At 45.7% G+C, this 24281-nt stretch overlaps 2 protein-coding genes across 7 annotated transcripts in view; both read left to right on the top strand.

Annotated features, from left to right (window-relative positions):
• The window catches only part of chd6 (chromodomain helicase DNA binding protein 6), a 38555-nt gene extending 21584 nt beyond the window's left edge, over positions 1-16971 (top strand). For 4 of the 6 annotated variants that reach the window (XM_062544645.1, XM_062544646.1, XM_062544643.1 and 1 more), the window contains exons 21-39: positions 604-806; positions 1084-1283; positions 1591-1750; positions 2248-2337; positions 2637-2740; positions 2956-3085; positions 3474-3545; positions 3734-3809; positions 3938-3992; positions 4439-4676; positions 4817-5025; positions 5124-7097; positions 8734-8885; positions 9114-9323; positions 9549-10091; positions 10358-10588; positions 10723-10866; positions 11277-11381; positions 11517-16971. In XM_062544645.1, the coding sequence (XP_062400629.1) occupies positions 604-806; positions 1084-1283; positions 1591-1750; positions 2248-2337; positions 2637-2740; positions 2956-3085; positions 3474-3545; positions 3734-3809; positions 3938-3992; positions 4439-4676; positions 4817-5025; positions 5124-7097; positions 8734-8885; positions 9114-9323; positions 9549-10091; positions 10358-10588; positions 10723-10866; positions 11277-11381; positions 11517-12692 (6072 nt within the window). In that variant the 3' untranslated portion in view covers positions 12693-16971. The remainder of the gene's footprint in view (positions 1-603; positions 807-1083; positions 1284-1590; positions 1751-2247; positions 2338-2636; positions 2741-2955; positions 3086-3473; positions 3546-3733; positions 3810-3937; positions 3993-4438; positions 4677-4816; positions 5026-5123; positions 7098-8733; positions 8886-9113; positions 9324-9548; positions 10092-10357; positions 10589-10722; positions 10867-11276; positions 11382-11516) is intronic. The other 2 variants (XM_062544647.1, XM_062544648.1) reach the window with 2 other exon arrangements.
• A 698-nt stretch (positions 16972-17669) lies between these two features.
• rbl1 (retinoblastoma-like 1 (p107)) overlaps positions 17670-24281 on the top strand; it is a 16594-nt gene continuing 9982 nt past the window's right edge. The window contains exons 1-10 of the mRNA XM_062544641.1: positions 17670-17954; positions 19175-19308; positions 19688-19888; positions 20983-21047; positions 21551-21679; positions 21805-21962; positions 22626-22690; positions 22986-23172; positions 23646-23812; positions 24280-24281. The exon at positions 24280-24281 is cut by the window's right edge and continues 111 nt beyond it. Of these exons, the coding sequence (XP_062400625.1) occupies positions 17796-17954; positions 19175-19308; positions 19688-19888; positions 20983-21047; positions 21551-21679; positions 21805-21962; positions 22626-22690; positions 22986-23172; positions 23646-23812; positions 24280-24281 (1267 nt within the window). The 5' untranslated portion in view covers positions 17670-17795. The remainder of the gene's footprint in view (positions 17955-19174; positions 19309-19687; positions 19889-20982; positions 21048-21550; positions 21680-21804; positions 21963-22625; positions 22691-22985; positions 23173-23645; positions 23813-24279) is intronic.

Here is a 24281-nt window from a genome sequence, read left to right as displayed (position 1 = left end):
GAAAGATAGGAATGTATGGACAGAAGTCAAAGAGAAAAGAGTGGTGAGAGAGAGAGACAAAGAGGCAGAACGGAGAAGCAGAGTACGAGAGAAAGGGAGAGAGGAAAGAGAGAGGGCGCAGGGAGAGGAGTGGAATCATTTGAATATCTGGCTCTCATCATTCCCTGAACAGATGGGTCGCATTAATGAGAAAAAACAGCATGTGAATCAGGCGGAGGGAAAGGTTGAGTAAATGAGCACTGTGCTTTTGAGTGTGTGACTATGTGGGGGTGCATGTGTTTGCATGCACTCGGTTGTGAGGGTATGACTGTGTTTGTGCTGGGCTCATGCAATGTTGCCAATGCCATAATTGTACAATGGGGAGGAGGAGGGGGGGGGGGGGTCATCAGGAAATATTCATGGTGAGCTTTTGTGGTGTATTCTGAAAAGTACTTGTGGTAGTGGCCTCTGTAGCTGTATGTGTGTGCTGCCTATTTTTTTTATCATAGTTTTTGAATCAGGTTAGCTCCATTTAGTGTCAGTAACTGTATTATGATCATTATGTGTGTGTTTATCATGTGTGTGAGTGTACGTTTTACTCACATTTGTGTTTTTGGTGATAAGGAGAGCCTGGTGATCGATACGCCTCGCGTGCGGAAACAGACGCGTCATTACAACTCGTTTGAGGACGACGAGCTGATGGAGTTCTCTGAGCTGGACAGCGACTCGGAAGAAAGGCCGTGTCGTACGCGCCGCCTCAACGACAGAAACCGACGCTACCTGCGGGCGGAATGCTTCCGTGTGGAAAAGAACCTGCTCATATTTGGGTGTGTAGTTTCTGTCAGTTTTATTCACAAATGAGCTAGTTCTCTTTTTCCCCCTTTGACCAGGTCAACTAAATGATAGAACATTCATAAACTCACAAAATCAAACTTTCAAGACCTTGCCCGGCATCGTGTCTCAGAAATAGTCCAATAAGCCTTGATAAGCGGTGCTTGTGGAATGAATGGCCTTTTCCAGGCTCTTTTCCATTTGCTGAATTTGTAGTAGTACTAGCATGGCTTTGTTTCAGTTGCGTGTACCTTCTCTGCCCATCTCGTGCAGCTGGGGGCGGTGGAAGGACATCCTCACCCATGGGCGCTTCAAGTGGCACTTGGCGGAGCGGGACATGGAGCTGATGTGCCGGGCTCTGCTGGTCTACTGTGTGCGCCACTACAAAGGAGACGAAAAGATCAAGAGCTTCATCTGGGACCTCATCACCCCAACTAAAGACGGTCAAAATGAGGCCCTACAGAACCACTCTGGTGAGGACCTGTGGCCACCCCTCCCAACATCCAGGGCTTGTTATGCATCTATTAGTCAGTATCAGTGTTATTGCTTGCCCACTTGATGCGGTTGATAGATTTTTCACAAATCCACTGCAGACATTTCCTAATCAGTTAAAGTTATCTAATCTTTTTCCACTTTCACTAGGTATTGAGTTGAGAAGATTAAATTAAATCCAGTATCTGTGTGTGCAGTAATGCATCTTTTCAGCCATTACCTGGCAGAGCAAATCAACTTAGAAGCGTGTGTGCCACGTTAAATAGACTGCTTTAAATCTATTCCCAGGTCTGTCGGCACCCGTTCCCCGCGGTCGTAAGGGCAAAAAGCTGAAGAACCAGCTGTGTCTACCTGAGTTGAACAATGCAGACTGGCTGGTGCACTGCAATCCAGAGGTGGTGCTGCAGGACGACAGCTACAAAAAGCACCTCAAGCAGCACTGCAACAAGTAAATTCTCCATCTGGTGCAGCAGCTTTAGCCAATTATCCAGTCCACTTCTGTCAGGAAGCAAATTACACACGCCTGTACCGGAGTACTTAGATGTGCTCGCTTTCTCTCTCTCTGTCTCTCTCTCTCCATATAGTAAATGGAGGTGTCCTCGTATACTGCATGTCTCTGGAAGAATACTTGTGTTTTGTTACTAGAAATGTTTATTTTTTAAAGAATGCTCTGCTCATAAGCATCAGGCATTGTCTTGGAGCAGCGTGTGTCAGTCTTGGCAGTGAAATGCTATTGTTTCTGGGAAATAATAATATAAAGTATTATTGTGGAATCTAGTATTACTTTTCTGGGAATCACTCTGCGAAGAAGGTCCAACCCTGTTAGGTTTGAGCAGGTTGAACAATATAGGACTCTACAAGAGGCACAATGTAGAACTGAACTGGAAGCACAATTGATAGAGTTTAGGATGAGGTCAAAGTTGAACATGCATGTCATCCCTCCAGGGTACTTTTGAGGGTTCGCATGCTGTACTATTTGAAGGCGGAGGTCCTGGGGGAAGCAGCAACTCAGGCCCTGGAAAGCATTTCAGCCAGGTACACATCATTTTGTATTGAGCTATCTAAAAGCCATGTTAAAGAACTGAGAAATAACAGAGTTGGCGTTACACTGTAGAAATGTTTTCAAATGCATTCTCTTTTTATGCTACATGACAATTTGAAAAAAAAAAAACAGACAGGCAAAGTCATGATTGATTGCTGTGATGCTCTTATTCTTGCAGTAGTTTGTGTTGGAAGTATTTGTGTGTAATTTGGCATGGAGTTGTTGTTTGGGCTGTGAGAAGATGCCTGGCACAGTCATTGTGTAAATGAGTAATGGCATCTGATTCCTGCAGCAAACTAGAGGTGGCTCTTCCTGACATTGACTACATTGAGATTCCGGCTGGCTGGTGGGACGCTGAAGCAGACAAATCCCTCCTCATCGGTGTCCACAAGCACGGTAATCAACAATCTCACTGGAATTTCCCTGGGAATTTCATGGAGTGGTTTATTGGGAATTATATATGTTCTGTGTCTTGAGGACAAAATGTTCAAATTCTTCAACTCCTCACTCTGATGTACACTGAGGATTTACCTCTTGTTTTTCCCTGTTTGATTGATGGCTACTTTACTGAATGGACTGAACACAAAGTGTGTATTTTTGTGCTACCTCAGGGTACGAGCGATACAACGCCATGCGGGCTGACCCAGACCTGTGCTTCCTGGAGCGAGTGGGCATGCCTGATGTCATGGCCCTTTCTGCAGAGCAGTCAGGCTCAGAGGTGCCAGCTGATGCAAATGACAGGCAAGAGCATCCCTTCATTTTCACTTCAAACTTGAACCTACACACCTTTTACCTGCACACCCCTGGTGTGAGGAAGAGGGTATTGTAATTGGGTCCATCTGTCTCAGTGTGACACTTAGTTATGTCCACTCACATAACTAAGAAAGTATTGGTCAGTTGTACTTAAAATGTTCATACAGGGTAAGGGTTAACCTTCGCCTTCGTTAACCCTCAATTGGAATTGAGGGTGGGGCTGGAAAAGGTTCATTGACGTATGACTTCCAGCAGGGACATAACTAGCAGTGAAATTAAACTTGAATTGGTTCAATAAACTTGCACTAAATCATTTCAGATATACACAGTCATGCCAGATTAGCAATTGTACTGTATTTGCTTGCCTGGGTTTTAGGGACATTGGAAATGGGCTTCAATGGCCTCTTGGTCAGACGGACCTTCAGAGCAAATCCCAAATTTGCCAAAGGTTCGTATGGGTATTCCCAGGCTAGGTCAACCTATCTTTGTCCAGTCCTCATACATGAACATCTGTATCAGGTTTAGAATACAAATGCTGGAATGTTGTGGGATATATTGCAGTCACCTGGCTGCTCTGGCCTACAACACATCGTACTCCTTTGCTGGCTCATCGTAATGTTTTTCTATTTGTTGTAGTGTTGGGAAGACTGAAGATATGAAAGACGAGACTGAGAGCAAGACGGAGGGGGGAGAAGATAAGGAGGAGAGCAAAGTATGCACTTCCTTAATGTCATGGGAACTGTAGTCGATTGTCTCTTCTTGTTGCAGATTCATATTTTGTCCTCTGATATGGTTTTTACGTTTTTGTTTAATGTCTGTTGTTGCTTTGATCTCTTAAAGGATGACACCAGTTCTGTTACAGACACATCAGAGAAACAGGAGAATGCTGTTTCAAGTGAGTACTGACAGCTGCAATATTAAAGCATTGAAATGTCGGATCTGGGCATCAGTGGCTTTATCAAAAACATCAGGATATTATCAGAGACTATTATTAGAGCTGACACAGTCGGGAAAGAGGTGGGGGGATTGACTTTCATCAGTACACAGCTGCCAAGGCTCCTGTGCTCATTCATAGCCCTGTTCCTGAGAGTGTTTTTGTTCTGTAAATATAGTGTTGCTTGACATCATGATCTCAGAGGACAATTCAATTCATGCAGCTTTTCTTTGATCTGGTTCTTATTATCTGGAACGTTGAATTTGTAGAAGTGTTTAAAAAAAAAAAACACCACCCACAGTGACCAGCTGAGACATTCCATCCCTAGCAAGTGGTGACTCATTTTGTATACAAAAGTGGTTTTTTTTTTGTCTGTGTTGACAACATCCTCATCCTCTGTGTCCTAGGTGAACTGGGAGTTCCTGAGGTCCATGAGCAGGGCAGGCTTCTCTGGCCGGCTGGTTCTGCTCTGACGGCTCGTCTTCGACGGCTCATCACCACCTACCAGCGTTACAACCGTCGTGAGCCCCTGCGCCATGACTACCTGATGCTGGATGGGGCTGGTCATGTGCCCTGGCAACTGGGAGAAGACCTGAGGAGATGTGCTGTGGAACCAGACCCCTTGTTCCTCGAGTGGCAGAGGAGGTGGGTGAAACTGGCAGTCATTGGTGACTCAACATTGTAGAGGAAATGGCAATTCAAATATGTGGACGATGTTGTTGTTTCGCTACATGTCTTACTTCTGGTGGGATTACACATAAAATGCTTTTTGTTTGATGGAACAGGTGGACACGTCGAGAGCAGGCAGACTTCTATCGGACAGTTTCATCCTTCGGTGTTATGTTTGACCCGGAGAAGAAAGTGTTTGATTGGACACAGTTCCGCGCTCTCGCTCGCCTGGAGAGAAAAACAGATGAAAGTTTAGAGAGATATTTCTACAACTTTGTATCCATGTGTCGCACTGCCTGCAGGCTTCCCCCAAGGAAGGATGAAGGTAGAAATGAATGTTATTTCATTAAAATCACAATATAAAGTCCAGAGAATGTTCTTTTGTTTTCACTGTTCCTCACTGTCCCATTCTGTATCTCTCAGGTCCCATTGATCACGCTCTGTTTGTAGAACCAATCACTGAAGAGCGAGCGGCCCGCACACTCTACCGCATCGAGTTGCTGAGGAAAATTCGGGAGCAAGTTCTTCGCCACCCGCTGCTGGGACAGAGACTTCAGCTGTGCCAGCCCAGCCTCTACCTGCCTGTGTGGTGGGAGTGCGGGAAACACGACCGGGACCTCCTGATTGGTGCCGCCAAGCATGGCTTGAGCCGCACTGACTATTACATCCTCAATGATCCCCAGCTCTCCTTCCTGGAAGCCCACCGCAACTACGTGCGGAAGGAGAACCACGGCTACCCTGTGCCAGCCTCTATGTCTGGCATGCCCCATCGCCACTGCTGCCTTTACGACGCGGGACTCAGCCACTGCCACTCTCCACAGCCTCCTGAATACCACACTGCGCCATCTCACCATGGCCATGGACACCCTCACCCTCACATCCATGGCCCGGTGCACCATCCTCCTGAGGTGGTAGCTGGAGACCCAGTTGGCTCCCTGGCCATGAGTGGTGGCGGTGGCCCCAGGGAGGGTTTCCTGGACTGCCCTCCCCTTGAGGAGTCTCTGGAGCTGGCGTCGCTGCAGCATGATGGACTGGCTGCCGACTCCCTCCATGGTAAGCCCAGCAAAGAGGCTTTCAACGGGTTTCCCTTCAACTCGGCCTCCGGAGGGCAGAGCATGCTCAACTCCTACGGTGTCCAGGGCGAGCTGAGCGGGACTCAGGGGGACATTGCCGACTCCATTGCAGGGAAGCTACGCAGCGATGTGCTGGTGGGTGAACAGGGCTCCTCTGAAGAGACGGGGCTGATGGCGCCCTCCGTAGAGCTGGACGAACTGCAAACGCCGTGGGAGAGCTCAGACCATGCCGCCGCAGCTCACATGTTCAACGAGGCCGACCCCATCTTGGGTGCTCCTGCGCTGGAGTCGGAGTTCCTGGACTCGTCCGATGCACCCGGAGACGGCCAGGTGGACACTGCCTTGAACGACTGTCTGAGCATGCCCAGCTCGGATTCGCAGAGCAACCCGGTTGATCCCTTGCCGTCCAGCTTCATGCTGTTTAAGGAGCTGAGTGAAGCCGAGCCCTCGGTCGAGCAGACTGACCTATCGGCCAGCCCTCCCCCAGAGTACGCTCCGACTCCCCTCTCTTTGGGCGACATGAGCCTCTCCCACACGGGCCCCACTGAGGAGCCCGAAGAGAAACTGAGTGACTCTGACGTCACCCGCAGTGCTCCCAGCCCAGTCGACGTGGCCGGGAGTGTGACCTTTGAGTTTGACAAGGAGGAGCTGTCACGGGATAGTCACAGCCTGGCGGGGACAACTCAGGGGCCCGACGAAGCATCTCTGGATCCGTCCGAAGGCCCTCCAGAGGAAACCCTGGGTGAGACCAGTACGGAACCACTAAGCGAAGCGAGTGCCCCTGAGCATAGTGAAGAGAACCTCGCAGAGCCTTGTGAGGAGCCAATGGAAGAGTCTATGCTGGAGGGGCTCTCAGATGTGCCACCAGAAGAGCCTTGTGAAGGCCATCCTCAGGAGGAGCAGCCTGGAGAGGAAACCCTACAGGTGCCCTCCGAGGAGCCCACAGAGGAGGAGCCCTACGAGACACCCTCAAGGTCACCACACGAAGTGAACTCGGACGAGGCATCCAGCGGAAGGCTCTCTGAGCCTGTGGTCGGGAGCAGTCTCAGTGACCCAACCCTCTCCTCCGTAGGCCCCACCTCGTCCCCACCTCCCTGTGCCTCGCCTTCCCTGTCCGTCCCTCTGTCTGTTCCCCCGACGTCGCCAGAGCCCAGCACTGCAGTCCACATTAAACAGGAGCTGCTGCTGGAGCCAACCACTACAGAGATCAAGCCTGACCCTGAGGCCCTCGAGCCAGACAGCACTACACTCACACCAAGGCTAGAACAGACGGAAATGCTGGAAGCAAAAGAAGAGATAAAACAGGAGAGAGTGAAAACCCCAGGTAAGGAACATCCCACAGCAGTCCCCCTATGTCTCTCTCTTCCCATTGTCTTATAGAATGTCCTAATCCTCAGACCAGCCCTCTCATTTCTCAGTGTCCTTGAGTTTGAATCACAGCAATCAGGGGAATAACTAATATGGCACAGCTCTGAATACACATTAATCCCACTGATCCCAAGCATCCTTATATGTGAATTATGGTAATTGCAAGGATCATTGCTGTGACACATTTGATATTACTGCTCCTTTCCCCATCGGACATCCTCTCAGCAACTCTTTAATCAAGATTACCGGGGAGCTTTGCAAGACCCAAACTGTTCCAAATCCTTGCAAGGCATTTATCTGAAAGCAACATTTAGAACCTTCCTGTTCTAACACTGTTATAGACTTGAGTGAATGGTGAATGGAACGGAAGCTGGTTGTCAGGGCAACTATTCATGCAGCTCTTCGGAAATCATAGTTTTGTATGTCTTTTTCTAAATGCCTATTTGTTTATCGTCACTGGTGTAACCATGCTTTGAGAGTATACATTCAATATACTTAAAGGCATCCTGTATATTGTTTTACCTTCAAAGTCATTTTCATGTTAAATTAACTTCTAATTGGGAGAATAGCATAGTCTGGTTTTCACCATACTAAGCTCAATCTTTTAAGATTGAACATTAGTCTGGGGATGCAGCGCTTTGTTTCTACTGCACAAGGCGTGATCAATGGGCATCGTTCAAATGACTCCGTACGCAATTGCCACAAGCAGGGCTAGTTGGTAAATGAAACTTTTACCAAAGCCGGTCGGTAGAATCGCAAACACGTCCTTCTTCTGTACTAAACTGTTCCAGAGCAAGTTTTTGTTCTGTTTTCAAAGAAAACTTGCTTTTAAAATCTTCCAAAACAGAAGCGACAGCGGCTGCTTCTTTGCGTCGCTTACGGTTCGTTATCGTCACGTCACCGGCCAATAGCGTGCCAGGACTAGAGTATGGCCGTTTCTGATTGGAGCCAAAGGTTCTGGCAGAAAACAGAGGAGATAGATCTGCTGGTTTCCAGCCTGAGCTGCCGGGCGAAATTCAAATTCCCCGGAAGTTCAGGCAGGGTTCACCCAGCCTAAGAATAGCGTGCTTTCCGCAGCCATACTGTATATGGAGAAGCAGCCTTGCAACTTCCCAAGCCTACTATTTATACAAAATTGTGTAATATTACCTTGTCAGTCGACATGGCTCTTCGAAGATCATCTTTACCGGTTCCTATCCTTCGGCTTGTAAACAAATCGACTTGTACCTTGTCCTGGGGGAAGGAAACAAGTCATGATTAGTATTTACAACAGCTGTGTAAAATGCAAATACTCTGCAACTGCAGGGAGAGCCCAGTTGGGAAAAAAACTTTATTTGATGCTTTTAATTTATATGTGTACAGTCATTTCCTGTGTATTGTCCGCATTGTTTATAAACCACTGGACAGTGTTTTATGGAGTTAAAAAAAGCAGAACCATATAATACCATATTAACTTCCCCCATGTATTAACCTCATAGCTGAAGACATTTTGCCAAATTAATGTACTGTATAAACTGCGGCTAATAGTTGGGAAATGACGGTAGTGCTTGCTGCCAATTTTAGTATTTTTGCCTTCTTCCTGTCATTTTCAGCTCTGATGATGGACAGCTATGTGGAAGCCCCGAGATATGCTCCCCAAATGTCAGTGTGCGAAATGCCCGACAGTCTCCATGATGTTCGGGAACCTACCATTGCCCAGCTTCTCCAGGAGAAAGCCCTCTACTCATTCTCTGGATGGCCCAAGGTACACATGATAAAGATTCTGCATCAAGTTGTTCATTTGTTTAGCATTTTATTGTATAAATAAACAGGCTAAGAAGAGAATTAAAGTCTTCATAAATCTGAGATTAGATAGAGATGTCATTAGGAAATCATTTTTCAGTGCATCATATGAGTATCTGTGTGTGTGTATTGTCTCTTTTATCAGTTAAGCATTTCACTCAGTCTTTTATTGCTCTATTTCCTCCTTCAGGACAGGGTGATAATTAATCGCCTTGACAGTATTTGCCATGCTATTCTGAAAGGGAAATGGCCTTCATCCAGCCAGTACGAGTCGCACAGTACCCTGGCAAACACCTGTGCCCCCAACAGTGCCCACCAGCGAGCTGCCTTCATGCCAGCCCGGGTACAGCCTGCCCAGAGCCTTAACTTCAACATGCCAACTGTCTCCCGCATGCCTAAGGTGAACCATCATTCATTTTTTTTTTAACAATACCTCACACTCTTCCTTCTTCTGTATTTCTATTTTATTTGTGAATTAGCAACTTTTATGATCCAATAAGATTGTTATAGCTAACCTTTTCCTCTACAATAATAATAACACATTTAATTTGTGTGGTGCTTTCCAAGACACACAAAGATGCTTCTGTGACCATGCAACCCCTCTCTGTCTCCCTTTAAATTGTAGGAGAGGTTAATGGCCCCTCCATACTTGCCTGACCTCAAGCAGCAACCAGGGGTAAGGCCGCGGTTTGAATTTGAGACAGAGGTGCTCAGCAAGCCTTGCCACACCGGAGAGAAAATCCAGGTTGGCATTCCACATCGGGGCGGACCGCTGCTGTTGAACGGCTGGCAGGAAGCGGCGATGGACCTCTCCAAACCCCCCGGGGAACTTGGCATTGGCGGGGAGACTGGCCCTGTGGGTCATATTACTCATACAGTCCACACCCCTCCTCCCCCTCCACCCTCTCACCCCCCTCCACCGCAACATAAGCTGCCCACCCTGAGCTCCATGCAGGGCTCTCTGGGCCTGGACATGGCCGGCATTCTGCAGGCCGGCCTCATTCACCCAGTCACCGGGCAGATCGTCAACGGCAGCCTTCGCCGTGACGACTTCATGAGACGGAGACGAGGCCGCAGGAGAAATGTGGACGGGCCTGACATCAGCTTCATGCGGAGCCACGGACTAAGTGTGCAGGAACAGCAGGTTGGCCTGGCATTCAGATTAGAAGTGAGAACGGATACACGCTTGCACAAAAACGCATGTTGGACCTGGGTTAAACATAAACATAAACATCACGGGTATGGTGCAGCAGCCGTAGTGTCACCACCTGACAATTGGCTGGCAAGGGTTCAATTCTCAAACTCCTGGTTGCAAGTCTGTGTTGTGTTGTTTTAGATTAAAAACAAACCAAAAAAAATAGCAACATCATTAGCAACTTTTACCTTTGAAACACCAGCATGTGAACATTATTAACATTCATGTTCTGTCCCTAGCCGAGACCGGATAGCATCAGCCACTCCACGGTGTCGTCCACCACCACCACCCAGTCAGATCGTTCCCCGGCGCCCCCTGGTTCCTCTGGCCCATCTAGTTCTCTTGGGCTGCCACCTCCACCACCACCACCAACAGAGAGCCTGGGGATTGACAGAGAAGCAGCCAATAAGGGCCTGATGGAGTGGCTCAGACAAAACCCCAACTACATGGAAATCCCCCATTTTGCCTCCGTAAGTTAAATCCATGTGAAGTCAGTTAGCCCAGTCACAAAATAAATAAATAAAAGGTTAGAATATGTTGTATTTGTGTGGGAAGCAATAGCCATTGTTAAATTGTCTAAACCATCTTCCTACTTGTGATTCAGTCCCAAAACGCAGCCATCTTGCATGGTTTTGTTGAGCGTCCAAAACAGAGGAGGCACCGTTGCAAAGACCCTACCAAGCTGGATGTGAACTCCCTGACCGGAGAAGAGCGGGTGCCAGTAGTACACAGGAGCACAGGGCGTAGGGTAGGGACCCGTCTCCCTTTCTATTGGAAGCTGTTAACAGCTGTCAATAAGCAATCAACTTTGAACGTGTATGTTAGCTCGCAGTAATGACTGTTTGTTGAATGCTGCTGTTAACATTTCAAGTCTTAAGTAGAAATATGCAGTTATTCTCTCTTTTATGTTGTCATCTGAGTCCTTTTGCGCATATTCATTTTTTTCTTTCCTTATAAGGGCGTAGATCTCTGCAGTGATGCAGTTAAGCATTAAAGTATTTATTCCCTTTTTCATTTAGGAATAAGACATGTTTGCCCGCTGGTTATCATCAGTGGTATAACACTGTATATCTTTTTTTTACACATCTTGAATATGATTATTTTTAGGTTGCTTGAGGCAGGAGTGTCAAACTAAGGTTGCAATATCTTGTGTTGCAGCTGGGTGGCGCTATGGCTCCAGCGATAAAGGAACTGTCTCGATGGCTGGACGCCAACTCTGAATATTGTGTAGCTCCAGACTGGGCTGAAGTGGTGAAACATTCGGTGAGTGCCTAGAAATGCCTCAGACCTTTTTAAAAACAGTCAAGCTCAATGCCAAATACACTGTCTAAACAGAACCTTAGAAGGATTGATAACTATTGTATTGTATTATATTCTGCCCACACGTACTGTTCACAGGGATTTCTGCCAGAGGTCAAGTTTACTCGAATCCTGACGGAACCCGTTAGCCGAGACCCTGGGCCTCGCCGGAGGGGTCGACGGCCTCGCAGTGAGATGGTGAAAGCTGGACCCATCCTCCCGGAGTCTCCTTCGAACATGGGGCCCCTGTTTATGAACGGGGGACTGATTGGAAGCATGGACTTGGTCAGTCTGCAAAACCTGCGGAACGTTCCGGGCATCCCCCTCACGGGCCTGATGGGATTCCCACACGGCTTTGCAGCCGTCCCAGCGGGAGCGGGAGAGGATGCCAAGAACGGCATCAGCATGCTTCCCATGATGCTTCACGGCATGGCGGCGGTGCAGCCGCCCATGTTTAGCGTGAGCGGCCTCATGAGCCAGCCTTCGTCATCCTCGCCCTCGTCCTCCTCCCCCACCATGACCCTGTCCACTTCAGCAGGCCCCACCGTGATCACCTCCACCTCTGCTGCCCTCAGCCCCTCTAGCGGCCCCAGTCCCGCCACCAGTGGTCCGAGCCCCCCGGCCGAGAGCTGCAACTCCACCACGGCCTCGGGCTTGGACAAACGCAAGGACGACAGAGCACCTGTGGAAGGGAAGCCCCCTGGGCCTCCCGTTGGACACGCAACCGCTACCGTTAGCAGCACCACACCCACCAGTGTGTCTGCCGGCAGCATCAGCAGCACTGGCAGCCACTTGACCTTCAACCCGTTTCTAATCCCAGGGATGTCCCACGGACTGCTGTACCCACACATGTTCTTGCCCCACGGGGGCATCATGGCACTGCCGGGGATGCCCGCCGCCGACAGCTCCGGCAGCCCGAAGAGGAAGAGGAAGAAAGTGCGAGAGGATGGGGCTCCGGAAGGCGGGAGCGCCGGAAGCCCTCCAATGGACAGCACGCCTGCCAGAGGGCCCGGCGACGCTCCGCCGTTACGGGCGGACGCGGACAATGACGCCCCAAGCGAAGTGGGGCCGCAAAACCAGGAGACAGACACAAACAGCAAGGGCCACGAGGACCACAGCAACGCCCTTCCTCCTGAGGCTCCCATAGAGAGCAGCAGCAAAGAGGACGAGAGGCAAGCGGAGGAGAAGGAGGAGGAGCAGGATGTGGAAGGGAAGGATGAAAGACTGCCCGAGACCGAAAGGCAAGAATATGAACCCAGGGAGGACTCGCAGTAGGAACCATCACCGCCCCCCGTCCCCTCTACTGTGCAGCGGAGTTGAGTTTGTGACAGTGTCTGTCAGTTTCCATGTAAAGACTTAAGTTATCCACATATTAATGTTTATAGAACTCCTGTCCCTATTGTACGTACGTGCTCTCTGAAACACTCGCCCCCTTGGAAAGCAAAAATAGATAAAAAGACGGACACTTCTGCATGCAAGTGCACACACAGGTATGATAGCAGCAACAGAAGTGGATCAAAAGCCGCAGTCATTCTCTCCATGTCCAGGGGCATCGGGAGAGTGGTGCCTGGCGTCACCTGGTCTGTTGGGAACTATATGCGTAAGGTAGAGGATCAATGAAGTCATTGTGGTATACTGTAGTGCTGTATGGTTATGCAAGGTGATCAAGCCTACCGATGGCATCAATGACATGCGCCACAGGAGGGCTGTTAAAAGGGACCAGAGGTTGTGATTGTGTTGATGGTGTTACAGGGTTATAGATAGAAGTTCCACTCTTATTTGTTTCTCTCGCGAGGGTCTTGCGCCTGCGGACATGAAGACGAGGAGGCCTTGTGCGATGTCATTAGCCGTTGTTGACCTTGACTCAGTGGATTTTGCTGTCGGACCTGATTTCTCATGTTGCTGCTATGTAACATTATACATTTTAATGGAGTATATAAGAGCCAACATTTTAATGTCTATAACAAGAGTTAGAGGTATTACAGATTCAACATATGGGTTACAATGGATATTTGAGTACATAAGAAAAAACAATGTGTGTTAAAATCAATGGCAAAGAACAATCCAGATTTTGACTCTTTGATCGTGTATCATGTACTTCATAGGATGCAGGCAGCAGCAACAACAAAAAAGTAATTTAATTTTCAAAAGTCACGTTTGAAAAATACCCTTTTTATTCCCAGCCACACAACGTGTAACTTTGTGATTGTAGCTGGCAGGTGCGACTTGTCCAGAAAAGATGAAATGTGTCCAACACTAGTGCCATAGCCGAGCCTCGCAAGGGGCAAAGAGAGAGCGAGAGAGAGAGCGAGAGCGAGAGAAAAGGAGCCACAACACTGAAGTGGCCAAGGTCAGAGTGGACCAGTGACAAGCGAGGGAAGCGTTCTTGTTTGATAAACAAAAGAAAAGAGCAGGCAACGAAACAATAACAACAGTAACAACAAGAAAATCTGTCCACTCCCACTGGTGTGTCCAAAGCAAGGGAAGGCAGCCTGGCGGAACCACAGGCGTGAGAAAAGGAATGGTCGCAAATGCCCACCCACACTTAACTGGTGTAGGATTGGTCTGGTCTCTTTCCCCTCTGATGCATTTTCAGCTCCTGTAGAATAGATCATGCTAGGACTTCTTAAACGAAAATGTAAATCTGTTTAGCTGTATATTGCTGTTACTTTTGTTTACAAAGCACACCACGTTTTTAGTTTTTTTCTCCACTATGTTGCAACATACTGGGGATATGGCAAACTCAGTAACAGTGTTTCCTGTATTTAACATAACTGTACATTAGATGGATACAAAGGTAGTTTGTTTTTTTTCTTCCCAAAATTTCACAACAGGGTCTCTTTTTGGGTGTACTTTTTAGACTTGGCTTTTCGGCCGAATAACTTTTTGCGTTCACTTTTTCCCTTTCCGTTTTCAGACATGAAATATTTGTTTGCACAGTCTTTTTGGTGAATGTTTACCTGTAACTGTATTCTTGTATTCTGTTGCATTTGTTTTCTTTTGGTGAGTGTATGTGTGGATGCATGCGCACGCTTGCACATAACATGGCCCATCATGGACATTTTGTTGTAGACCTGTATTTATATCTTGTCTTTCCCTAAGTCACCTTTACTGTTCTAAGATTGTTGTTGCCTTGTCACAACTTGTGACTCCATAATTTATTTTTGGTTAAGTTTTATTTTTTTAGGTTTTTTTTAATCTTTGCTTTGCCAAACTTTCACCAAATACGGCATCATTTCATTTATCTTACTCAGTTATGTTAAATATACAATGCCTTATTTAGTTAGCGTTTTATATATGGATGTTTGTTACATCTACATGTTGGAAAGTATATATCAAAGTATTTTGTGTAGGGCTTGATCGTTTGAAACAGAAAGCATCCACAGTCAGACCCAATAGACATTAGTGGGCTTAGTTGTCTGATTATGTGAGTACATGCCTATGAATGTCACGTCAGTTCCTGATCCTCATTTAAAACAAATCATATTTCCGGCCCTGTCAGATTCACGGTGTGATGAATAAATCATCTCACGCCCATCATAATGTAGAGAGGGGGCAGCAAATCGACCATTCAAAAATCCCAGGAAATTAAAGCACAATTGGAAAACAGTTGTTGGACACTATAGACAGATTGCTTATACTTTCTTTGTTGAGAGGTCCTGTCCCATATTTGTGTGCTGTTATGATTATCGTGTCAGGTTTTATGTAGGTTAGTCATGGATAAGAATCATCCACCATTCACATTGAACATGATTTCTGTTGTTGATTGTGTCTCAAGCCTGTGATCAGATTGTCGTGTCATTGTAAGGGTGTCTTGAGTTGTGCCAGATTTCATTTGAATCAATAGGGTCTTTCTTCTGATAAGCTTTTCACATGACATCACTTTGGGGGCCTTCTGTTACATTACGGATGCAGTGTGAATACAGCTGAGGAGAACAACGGTTCTGTTCAAATAATCATGTTTTTTTGCTGTCCGATTGGTAGGGTCTTCAAAACGTGTCAAATCTTTCCACAACCGCTATTATAGACTTACCATATGGAGAAATGGACCACCAAAATTAAGTATTATCACCAGAAGTGATGTTTTCACACAAACCCAATCTCAAAAGCCTTTTCAGTTGAAACTTGAATCACCTAAAATGTGCAGTATGGTGTGTTAAGTTACAGTTAAAAAAAATATTTATTCATGTTGTAAAAACACTCTTCATGTTTCACTCCTCTGTTAGTGTTCAATAATTTATCAGAAGGCAAGACTGATTTTCAAATACTTTTATATTATTTCAGATATATTTATTTTACACCACTGTCAGTTTTGTTTATCTACCTGTATTCAAGCTTACTGTACGCATAAGGGTTGCCATTTTCTAAGATTTGCCCTCACCACATCCAGTGCAGTACTGTTTTCCCCACAATGAATGTTTATGATGTTTCTTTTGTTGGTATGCCTTCAAATGAAGCAAAATTAGTCTCAAACGTGCTGAAAACAGACATGCCTCGGAAAAGTGGTGATACCTTCGAGAGCATTACTGGCTATAACTTTATAAATGTCTGTCCTCGATGTTTCGCCTATGCCTCGTCAGGCTACGTTTTGCACAGATACTCTTTCTAATCAACAGGTGAAATCATTGCATTTTAATTTCATTTTGGATATTCAGGTCCAAGGCATTTATGGGAAAACATGTAATGTTAAAACTCACTGAATTTGGTACACTAAACTACTCTTTGGGAAATAACTGTTGTTGGATCGAATTTGAAGAAACTAGTAAGTAACCATTCATGTTCTAATAGCGCCATCCAAAAATACTGTATGTGGCTGATTCAAGTTGCAGCGTTAGGTCTCATAGTCCAGTACTGTTGGACTGGAGGCCCAATGAAGCAACCCATTTCCTTTGTTCTGAGAAAGCTATTGTTCTGTGTTTTAAAACACGTCACCTGTGCAATAGTGTGTGATTCAAGAGGATTGGATCAGTCACTATGATCATGAGGTTAAATTTACACTCCAATCCTGTGGTCATGCGTCAGTGGCTGGGCTGCATATATAATTACTATGACATATCTGCACGCATTGGGAAAGATGCAGGGCTCTCCTCTTAGGTGTTCTGCTGTGTTTGTCCTTGCATGCCTGGACATGCTGGTATTGGCCTCGGCAACCACCCTTAACAAAACTCACTCCCATTTCAGGATGGCATAAAGCTCAGATTGGGTGTCTGTATGCATGCTTAACAGTTCTGTTCTTCAGCTGCTTGCGTTTAGGACAGTAGTTTGCAGCTCATTCGGTAACTGAAAGGCCAGTGTTCACTAAGTGGATGTACTGTACGCTCTTAGTTTCATCGAACCAAGTGCACTGTATTATGGGATCATATGCTAAAAAAAAAGAAAAAGAAAAAAAGTACTCTGAAAACAGCAACATTTGAGAGATGTGGGTTTTTTGTTTTGTTTTTATTTTTTATTTTTCTTGAACTAGCTCCTGTATTCCCATGTGGACCAATCACATAATTCAAAACATGGTATGTGATCTTTTATTGTGCAATAAAAGATGACTTTCAACTTTGAAGTGGGTTTATGACATTGTCTGTTGAAGAGGTTATGGATATCGTCCAGGTATTTGGCTAGTAGGCCCATTGGCAAGGGTCCAGTTTTCATCTGCTGGTTTTTACTAATAGATCTACAATAGGCCTACACCTATTATATGAGAGTAGACACTTACAATTTAGGCTTCTGTATTTTAACTGTTTCTATAAAGGATGACAAACTGCGGAATACACAGCTCTCCAACTAAGCTATATCACTACTACACACACAATTATGTAGCCTACAATGTTCTTCACACATTTATGTATAATTTCTTTCAAATTATTTATCCTGTTCTAAAATAAGGTGGGTGAGATCTCAATGGCGGAACACACAAACTTGAATTAAACAAGACATTACGTAAGGTTACAGTGTGCAGTGTGAGAGTCAAAATGAAAATAGTTCTAATGTTGACTACATCAGAGACACTTATGACTACATTTACACTCACGTACCCTTGACCGACTGCTGACCTCGGAAAGATACAGCCACCACACAACGCCACTCGACTCGACGCCAAACTATCATCTGAGATACAAACTATTGGCATAATCACGCAGCCGCAAACACGACCAGAGTACTAAATGCTCCCTCTTGTGGCGGGATTAATCTACAGCAGCAGCTGTCTTTGTTATCACGTGGAAATGCAACCCTCTGATTGGCTCTGATGGCAGAGTTTTCGCGCCAGTCGATCAGTTGGCATTCTGGGATAGCATTCGGAGGTTTGGGGGTAGGAACTGGTTTCTTGAGACCGTGCGTTGTTTATTTACATTTCTAGTGTGTGTCGTCTTAGAAAACAGTTTCAAAATGCGAGGAGACGAATCTGATTCAGAATCCGGGAAAACAGATGATAGCTCTGTTCGAAAGAGTCTTGAAGCTCTTTGTCAAGAGCTGAATATGGACGAAGAAACAGCAACTGAAGCCATGCAAAACTTCACTGCGATTTGGAATACATATACCCTAGAGGTAGGACACTACTTTGCTAGCTAGTTAGCTTGTTTGTGGCAGCTATGATGAGTCTACAAAGCTAGAAAAACTGTCAACTGGTAGAGAAAACTAGGTTGATTGCTATTTTCTATTAAATTGTTTTGACCTATCGATGCCACTAACCTTCTTGATCAAACTCTGCAGCCAAACGTGACTTGTTCCGACCAAAAGACGGTTAGCCTCTTGAGCTTGTAAGCGATAGCTAGCCTGGTGTGCGATGGATAATCAGCTGTCTTTTTTTGACACAGTTACGACATGAAGCTAACTAGCGGGCTAGTTAATCAGTTGTACTATGCTGCGATGTATGAAGAGTACTATTTTTTGTGTATAGTTACTTAGCAATTAACTTAAGCAATGAAACATCGATATTACTGCCTGTGGTCCTTAAGTAAAAGTATGCTGGTAGCATTGACCTAAGCTAGGTTATGTGGGCTAGGCAGCTAGCTAGTTTGCAGATCCATAATTTAAAGGGCAGCATACTATCGAAGTATTTCCCCTGAGTTGCGCAGTTATTTGTATGCACCCTCGCAGTTTCGATGTTTCAGTTTCTGTTATATTGTCTGTATACAGTAAACAATATCCTTTGGTCGTATTGCTGTGTCTCATATCAGAACTTTCAAGCTGTTAGTAACATTTTGTAAACCGTGTTCCTTTGATGATCTTGCGTCATGCCTTTTAAAAATGGCTGTCATATTGCGAACTTTAGCAAAACATTTTTGCTAGCGCGTTAAGTCATGATCTGAATAAATGTGGGTACTTCGTACCCTTTCAGTTGCAGATGTTAGGCCTTGCATCTATGACGCACTATTTTGAATACAGACAAGAAACATAGTGAAGCAGTGGTCAATTAATAGCTGAGAATAGGTTTTCATCTGATTTAATCATTTTGTTAATCCAGTCAGTACTCAGTTATTAGATAAGATGATCACATATTGGTTTTATTATAATTATATGCAACAGTGTGGTAACAGATGTGTGCTGTATTGATTCAGTCAATATTGTTGAGCAGGCTGAATGGGGCCTATAAGCAGTATAGAGAGGTGTCAGTTTACATTACAGACATGATCAGGAGCTACATTATGATCAGAGAGGGTTAAAGCGGATCAAGGATCTTTGTTTTGATGTTTAGAGTTTCCATGGAGAATCGACATTCGAATACCACCTTCTAAAAGCTACTCGTGATGACTTTTTCCCTGCAGGGTGAAGTTGTACACTGGCTGGCATGCTCTCTGTATGCAGCCTGCAGAAAGGGCTCCACTCCTACGGTGGGCAAAGGGCTCATGGAGGGCAACTGTGTGTCTCTGACAAGAATCCTCAGGTCCTCCAAACTGAGGTGAGTAAATGAGTGATGTCTGGCCAGTAGCTCTGTGACAACTGGAGATGTGTGGTGTCATTTTTAAACATTATTGTGTGACATCGGGGAGAACGTTGCTGAAAGCTATTAAGCACATCACAGTAATCATTATGACGAAGATGGCGGAAATGTAATATTGGAAGGGGATCTTATTTTCTGTTAACGTTCTCTACCAAAAGGTGTTAGCACTACAGAATAAAACAGAAATACACAATATACTGATATATTCTTGATAGAAAACAGAATAATGCTTTCCATTGCTTAATATTAATCAGTTTAATGATTCCCGTATGTTTTTAAAAATAGCACATTCTTATTCACTGTATGATAATGAAAATGCCATTGCTTTTATTTACAGCTTGATCCAGTTCTTCAGCAAAATGAAGAAATGGTCAGACATGTCAAGCCTGTCCCAGGATTTCCGCAATCGCATCAGGCGCCTGGAGAGGAACTTTGAGGTGTCCACGGTGATCTTCCGGAAGTTTGAGCCCATCTTCATGGACATGTTCCAGGACCATCAAGGGGAGCCACCCCGCCAGCCAAGAAGCAGAAAACACAGGTGAGCTCTCCTTTATCTGATAGTGCAGAACACACAGGTGAGCTCTCCTTTATCTGATAGTGCAGAAAACACAGGTGAGCTCTCCTTTATCTGATAGTGCAGAAAACGCAGGAGAGCTCTCTTTCTCTCTTCTGTGCGTTCTGGCAGTGACCAAAGGGTCCATCTGAGCCAATGGTCCCGTTACCTACTTGGGGGGGGGGGGGGGGGGACCGTTTGGAGGTTGTCACTGCGCAATGTGAGTCGCACATGCTCAGACGTTTTTCCTGGTTCCAAAAACGATTAAGACTTTTGAGATTGAATAGTAGTGATTTCTTTTTCAAATATAATGGCACATATCTCGAAGCTATTTGTTTTATGCTGAAATACTGCCATCTAAGTGAGTTAGTTTGGCTCATTCACTCCCTCAGTCTCCACCGCAAACTGGTGTGTGCTGAGCGTTTTGGCACATAGTGGCTGCCGTGCATCACACAGGTGGGCGCTACACATTGCTGGTGGTTAGTGAGGTTCCCCCTTCACTGTAAAGTGCATTGAGTGTCGAGAAGAACGCTATATAAATGTAATGTGTTGTTGTTGTTTAAAAAGTCAGTTTCTGAATTCAGTCTGAGCAGGCCCATCAGGCAGCAGTTCCTGTTGGGCAGTGAAAGGTTTCTTCTTTAGTGTACAAATAATGGTTTTGAAAGGTGCAAAACTGATATTTGCTTTTTTTTAAAAAATCAAGCTCTAAGCCACATTCCCTCATTGACAAAGTTGCAGTCAATTTGAAGGGATGTAGCCTGATCATTTGAATTCAGTGAAGCGTCTAACTGAAGACGCACTGCGGTGCTCCTAGTGAACTGAAGCTGTAGTATTGCAGAGGGAAAAAGAGATTGTGTGGCAAAGCTACTGGTCATCTTTCCTAGAGCAACTTCAGCCTGGCTGGACCCACATACTGTCACACTTTGATCACACTTTCTGATATCTCTTTTTTTGTTCATTAGTGTGCATGTGTCTAGTTTCTGCCAGACATTTTCACTCTCAAACTAAGAGTCTGTTAATAAAACTCTATTTCAGATGCATTGTTAAGTCTCATTGTTTTTGGGTTGTTTCTTTTCTAGGCGTCTCCCCTGCCACATTAGTGATGTCTTCAAGTTCTGCTGGACACTTTTCGTGTACACCAAGGGTAAGCACTTAGAGCCAACGGTCATCATCCTCTCGCCTAAAACTAGATGCAGACCGTAATGGTCCATAAAGCAAATAGTTAAGCAAAGCCAAAAACCTCCCAATGTGTAAGGGACAATGTATACGCAGCATTATGAAGAGCTGTGTAATCAAATTGCTTATGTTACGTGTGCACCACACATTGTGCGAACGCTGTGGGCTCCTTGGTTTGTTAATGTGATCTCATGATACTCCGGCAGTGTTCATTAGCAAGACTTGTTAGGTGCTGTAGCATGTGCTGTAAAATGCTGTAGAAATGCTGTACTAGTCTCTATTTCACAAGATGTCGCCACTGTGTAAACTAACTTCCTCTGGAACAGCTCAGTCTATAGGAAAGACAGAAACAGGAAGATGTTTTACCCTGCAAATTAAGGCATCATTAACATCAACTAGGCCAGACACCTGGACACTGTGAAATGGGCTCATTACGCTGCTGTAGCTCACTCATGGATTTGTCCCGATCAGGTAACTTCCAAATGATTGGAGACGACCTGGTGAACTCCTATCACCTCCTGCTGTGTTGTCTGGACTTGGTGTTTGGCAATGCCATGCTCTGCTCAAACAGGAAGGACCTCATCAACCCTCTCTTCAAAGGTAGGTCAATGTCCAGATACAATTCCCTCGAAGCACCATAAGACTTTCCGCTCTTCACACCATGGCTGGACTGCAGGTGTGACCGTTGTGTTGTGTTTCATTTGTTGTTGCTGTGGCAACTCCAGGGCTGCCCAAAGACTGGCCCGACGTGGCCGCCTCCTCCGAGGAGCCCCCCTGTGTGATCGACAAGCTTTGTGAGCTGCACGACGGCCTGGTGGTGGAGGCCAAGGGCATCAAGGAGCACTACTTCAAGCCCTACATCAAGCGCCTCTTTGAGAGAAAGGTCAGCTAAACGCCGCTCTCTCCTCGGCCTCGCTTCAGATCTTTTGTGTCGTCCTTTTAGTGCAGAACCGTCAGGAATCAAGTGCAGGCCTTAAGATATTGATTAGTCATGCTACAGTGTGTTTTTCATCACAAAGGACACGGCTAGTGCTTTCTGCCAATGTGTACCACTGCCAGTCAGTCAGCCAGAGAGGAGGATCGGTGGAGTTGGCTTGGTGGAGTTCGCTTAGCTACTGAATGTTAAACCAAAAAGCACCCTGCTGCTCTCCACTTGGCACCAAGGGGTATGGCGGCAGATGTAGCTAGTTACAAGGCTGTTACAAAAGTTTCATTAGTGCTGCAGTAATGGATGATAATGCGGTTCATTTGAGGCCCCATCAAGTATGCTCCTGTTTGTTGCCATCAGCTGGATGTTGGGTGTATGTATGTATGGGTGTATGGATGGATGGATGGAGAAATATATGTTGTACAGTATATGTCAGCTTTGTTGAGGAAGAGATAAAAAAAAAAAACTACTATGAATTTATAGAATTGCAAACTTATTCCTACAAACATGCTTATGCAAGGCTATGTGTTCCTGGAGACATTCCTTTGTTCACCTCACTAACTATATTTGCAAGACTGCATTGTTCGCATTCTAATGCTGTATAATGTCAATATTTAGATTCTGAAAGGAAATGACGACAACTTGACCGAACTGCTGGATACTTCCAACTTCATCGATAACAAGTAAGTCAGAGTTGTGTTCTGTGTATTCCTGGGTTTCATCAGGTTCCTTGCCACAGGTGTATTAATCAAGCATCATGCAGTCTGCATTCATAAACTAGGGGCTTGATTGTATACACCTGTGGCAGGGGACCTGATGAAACCCATGAATAGTGTGCATCTGTGCATTCTCCTTTGGGCCCAGCACATCGTGGCTTAGGGTTCTATTAGGATTAGCAAAGTTCTGTCAACTCACAACTAGGTAACTTGTTGTACTTTAAATGCATATTGAATATGCAATGTGTGTGTGGTTCAACAGCAAAGCCATTAACCGTGAGTATGAAGAGTACGTGCTGACCGTGGGGGACTTTGACGAGCGTGTGTTCCTTGGAGCCGATGCGGACGAGGAGATCGGGACGCCTCGCAAGGTCATGACCGAGTCGGCGGGGGGACACCTCTCGGCCAGGATGCAGGTGGAGTCCAACCTGCAGCAACACTTTGAGAAGGTACCAGAAATGGCTTTAACAAGACAGGAAGTGCCCAGATAAGACAGGACATGCTGAGCTACATGCTCAGGAGGAGTGGGAATGGAATGTTATAATTTGCTTGATCTCCTGGGACATCTGTTCAGTGTACCAGTAGTTGTGTGTATCCTGGACAAACATGTAATACATTATTTGATGCATTGTTTCCAAGTCACGTTTCTGTCAAGTCACTGACTGTAAAAACAAATTATTTAGACAGGCAGTTCACTTGTTATTATCGACCTTTGAGGCTATCTGGAACTTTATAATGTCCCTGAGCACAAAGGACTTTTGTGCACCTTGTTAATTGCTGGACATATTGCCACATGACAATATTTCTTGTAGAATGCTCATGTTCATGTGTAGAGACGTGTCTCTTGTGTCTACTTCACTTTGTTCTGTGTCACTTGAAGAAATGTGTATTAATATTGTGCCGTTGCTTTTTCTCTGAGCAGACTCGCTCTCTGGCGCCCTCTACCCCCCTGACTGGGCGACGCTACCTGAAGGAGAAGGAGATCCTGGTGACGCCGGTCTCCTCCGCCACCCAGAGCGTGAGTCGGCTGCAGAGCATGGTGACCGGCCTGCGCAACGCACCCAGCGATGCCCTGCTCAACATCTTCAAGTGAGCACATTATTCAGCGCCCAGTTTTGAAAACAGTGCCATGTCACAAGTTGTCCGCTTAGGAAGTACTGATCCTTATTGGTAGAAGGTTCCCATATCTCAGCCCTCCCACAAGATCGTCTGGATGCTGGATCTTTTTATTGGGACAATACTGCCAATATATTGGCTGGTAGTGTGACTGCTTTATTTATTTAGTTGACACTTTTATCCAAAGGGACTTACAGGCACTGATTGGGGTCAGGGGGCAGGCCTGAAGCCCCCCTGGATAAAGTACCTTGCCCAAAACCACAACAGTATAGTTGAGAAATGAACCCACGATTGGCTAGTCCAGTTTCTTAGCTACTAGTACACTGCCACGACTGCACTTCATTGGTACTGGTGTAGATGAGTGAGTAGTACTGCTTTGCATTCTTCAGTACCCCAGAGTAAGTGGTCATCAGGTGTTTGTGATTGATGTGGTCTTTCAGGA

Source organism: Sardina pilchardus, chromosome 9, assembly GCF_963854185.1.
Source record: "Sardina pilchardus chromosome 9, fSarPil1.1, whole genome shotgun sequence".
NCBI lineage: Eukaryota > Metazoa > Chordata > Actinopteri > Clupeiformes > Clupeidae > Sardina > Sardina pilchardus.
This window is presented reverse-complemented; position numbering and strand designations above follow the sequence as displayed.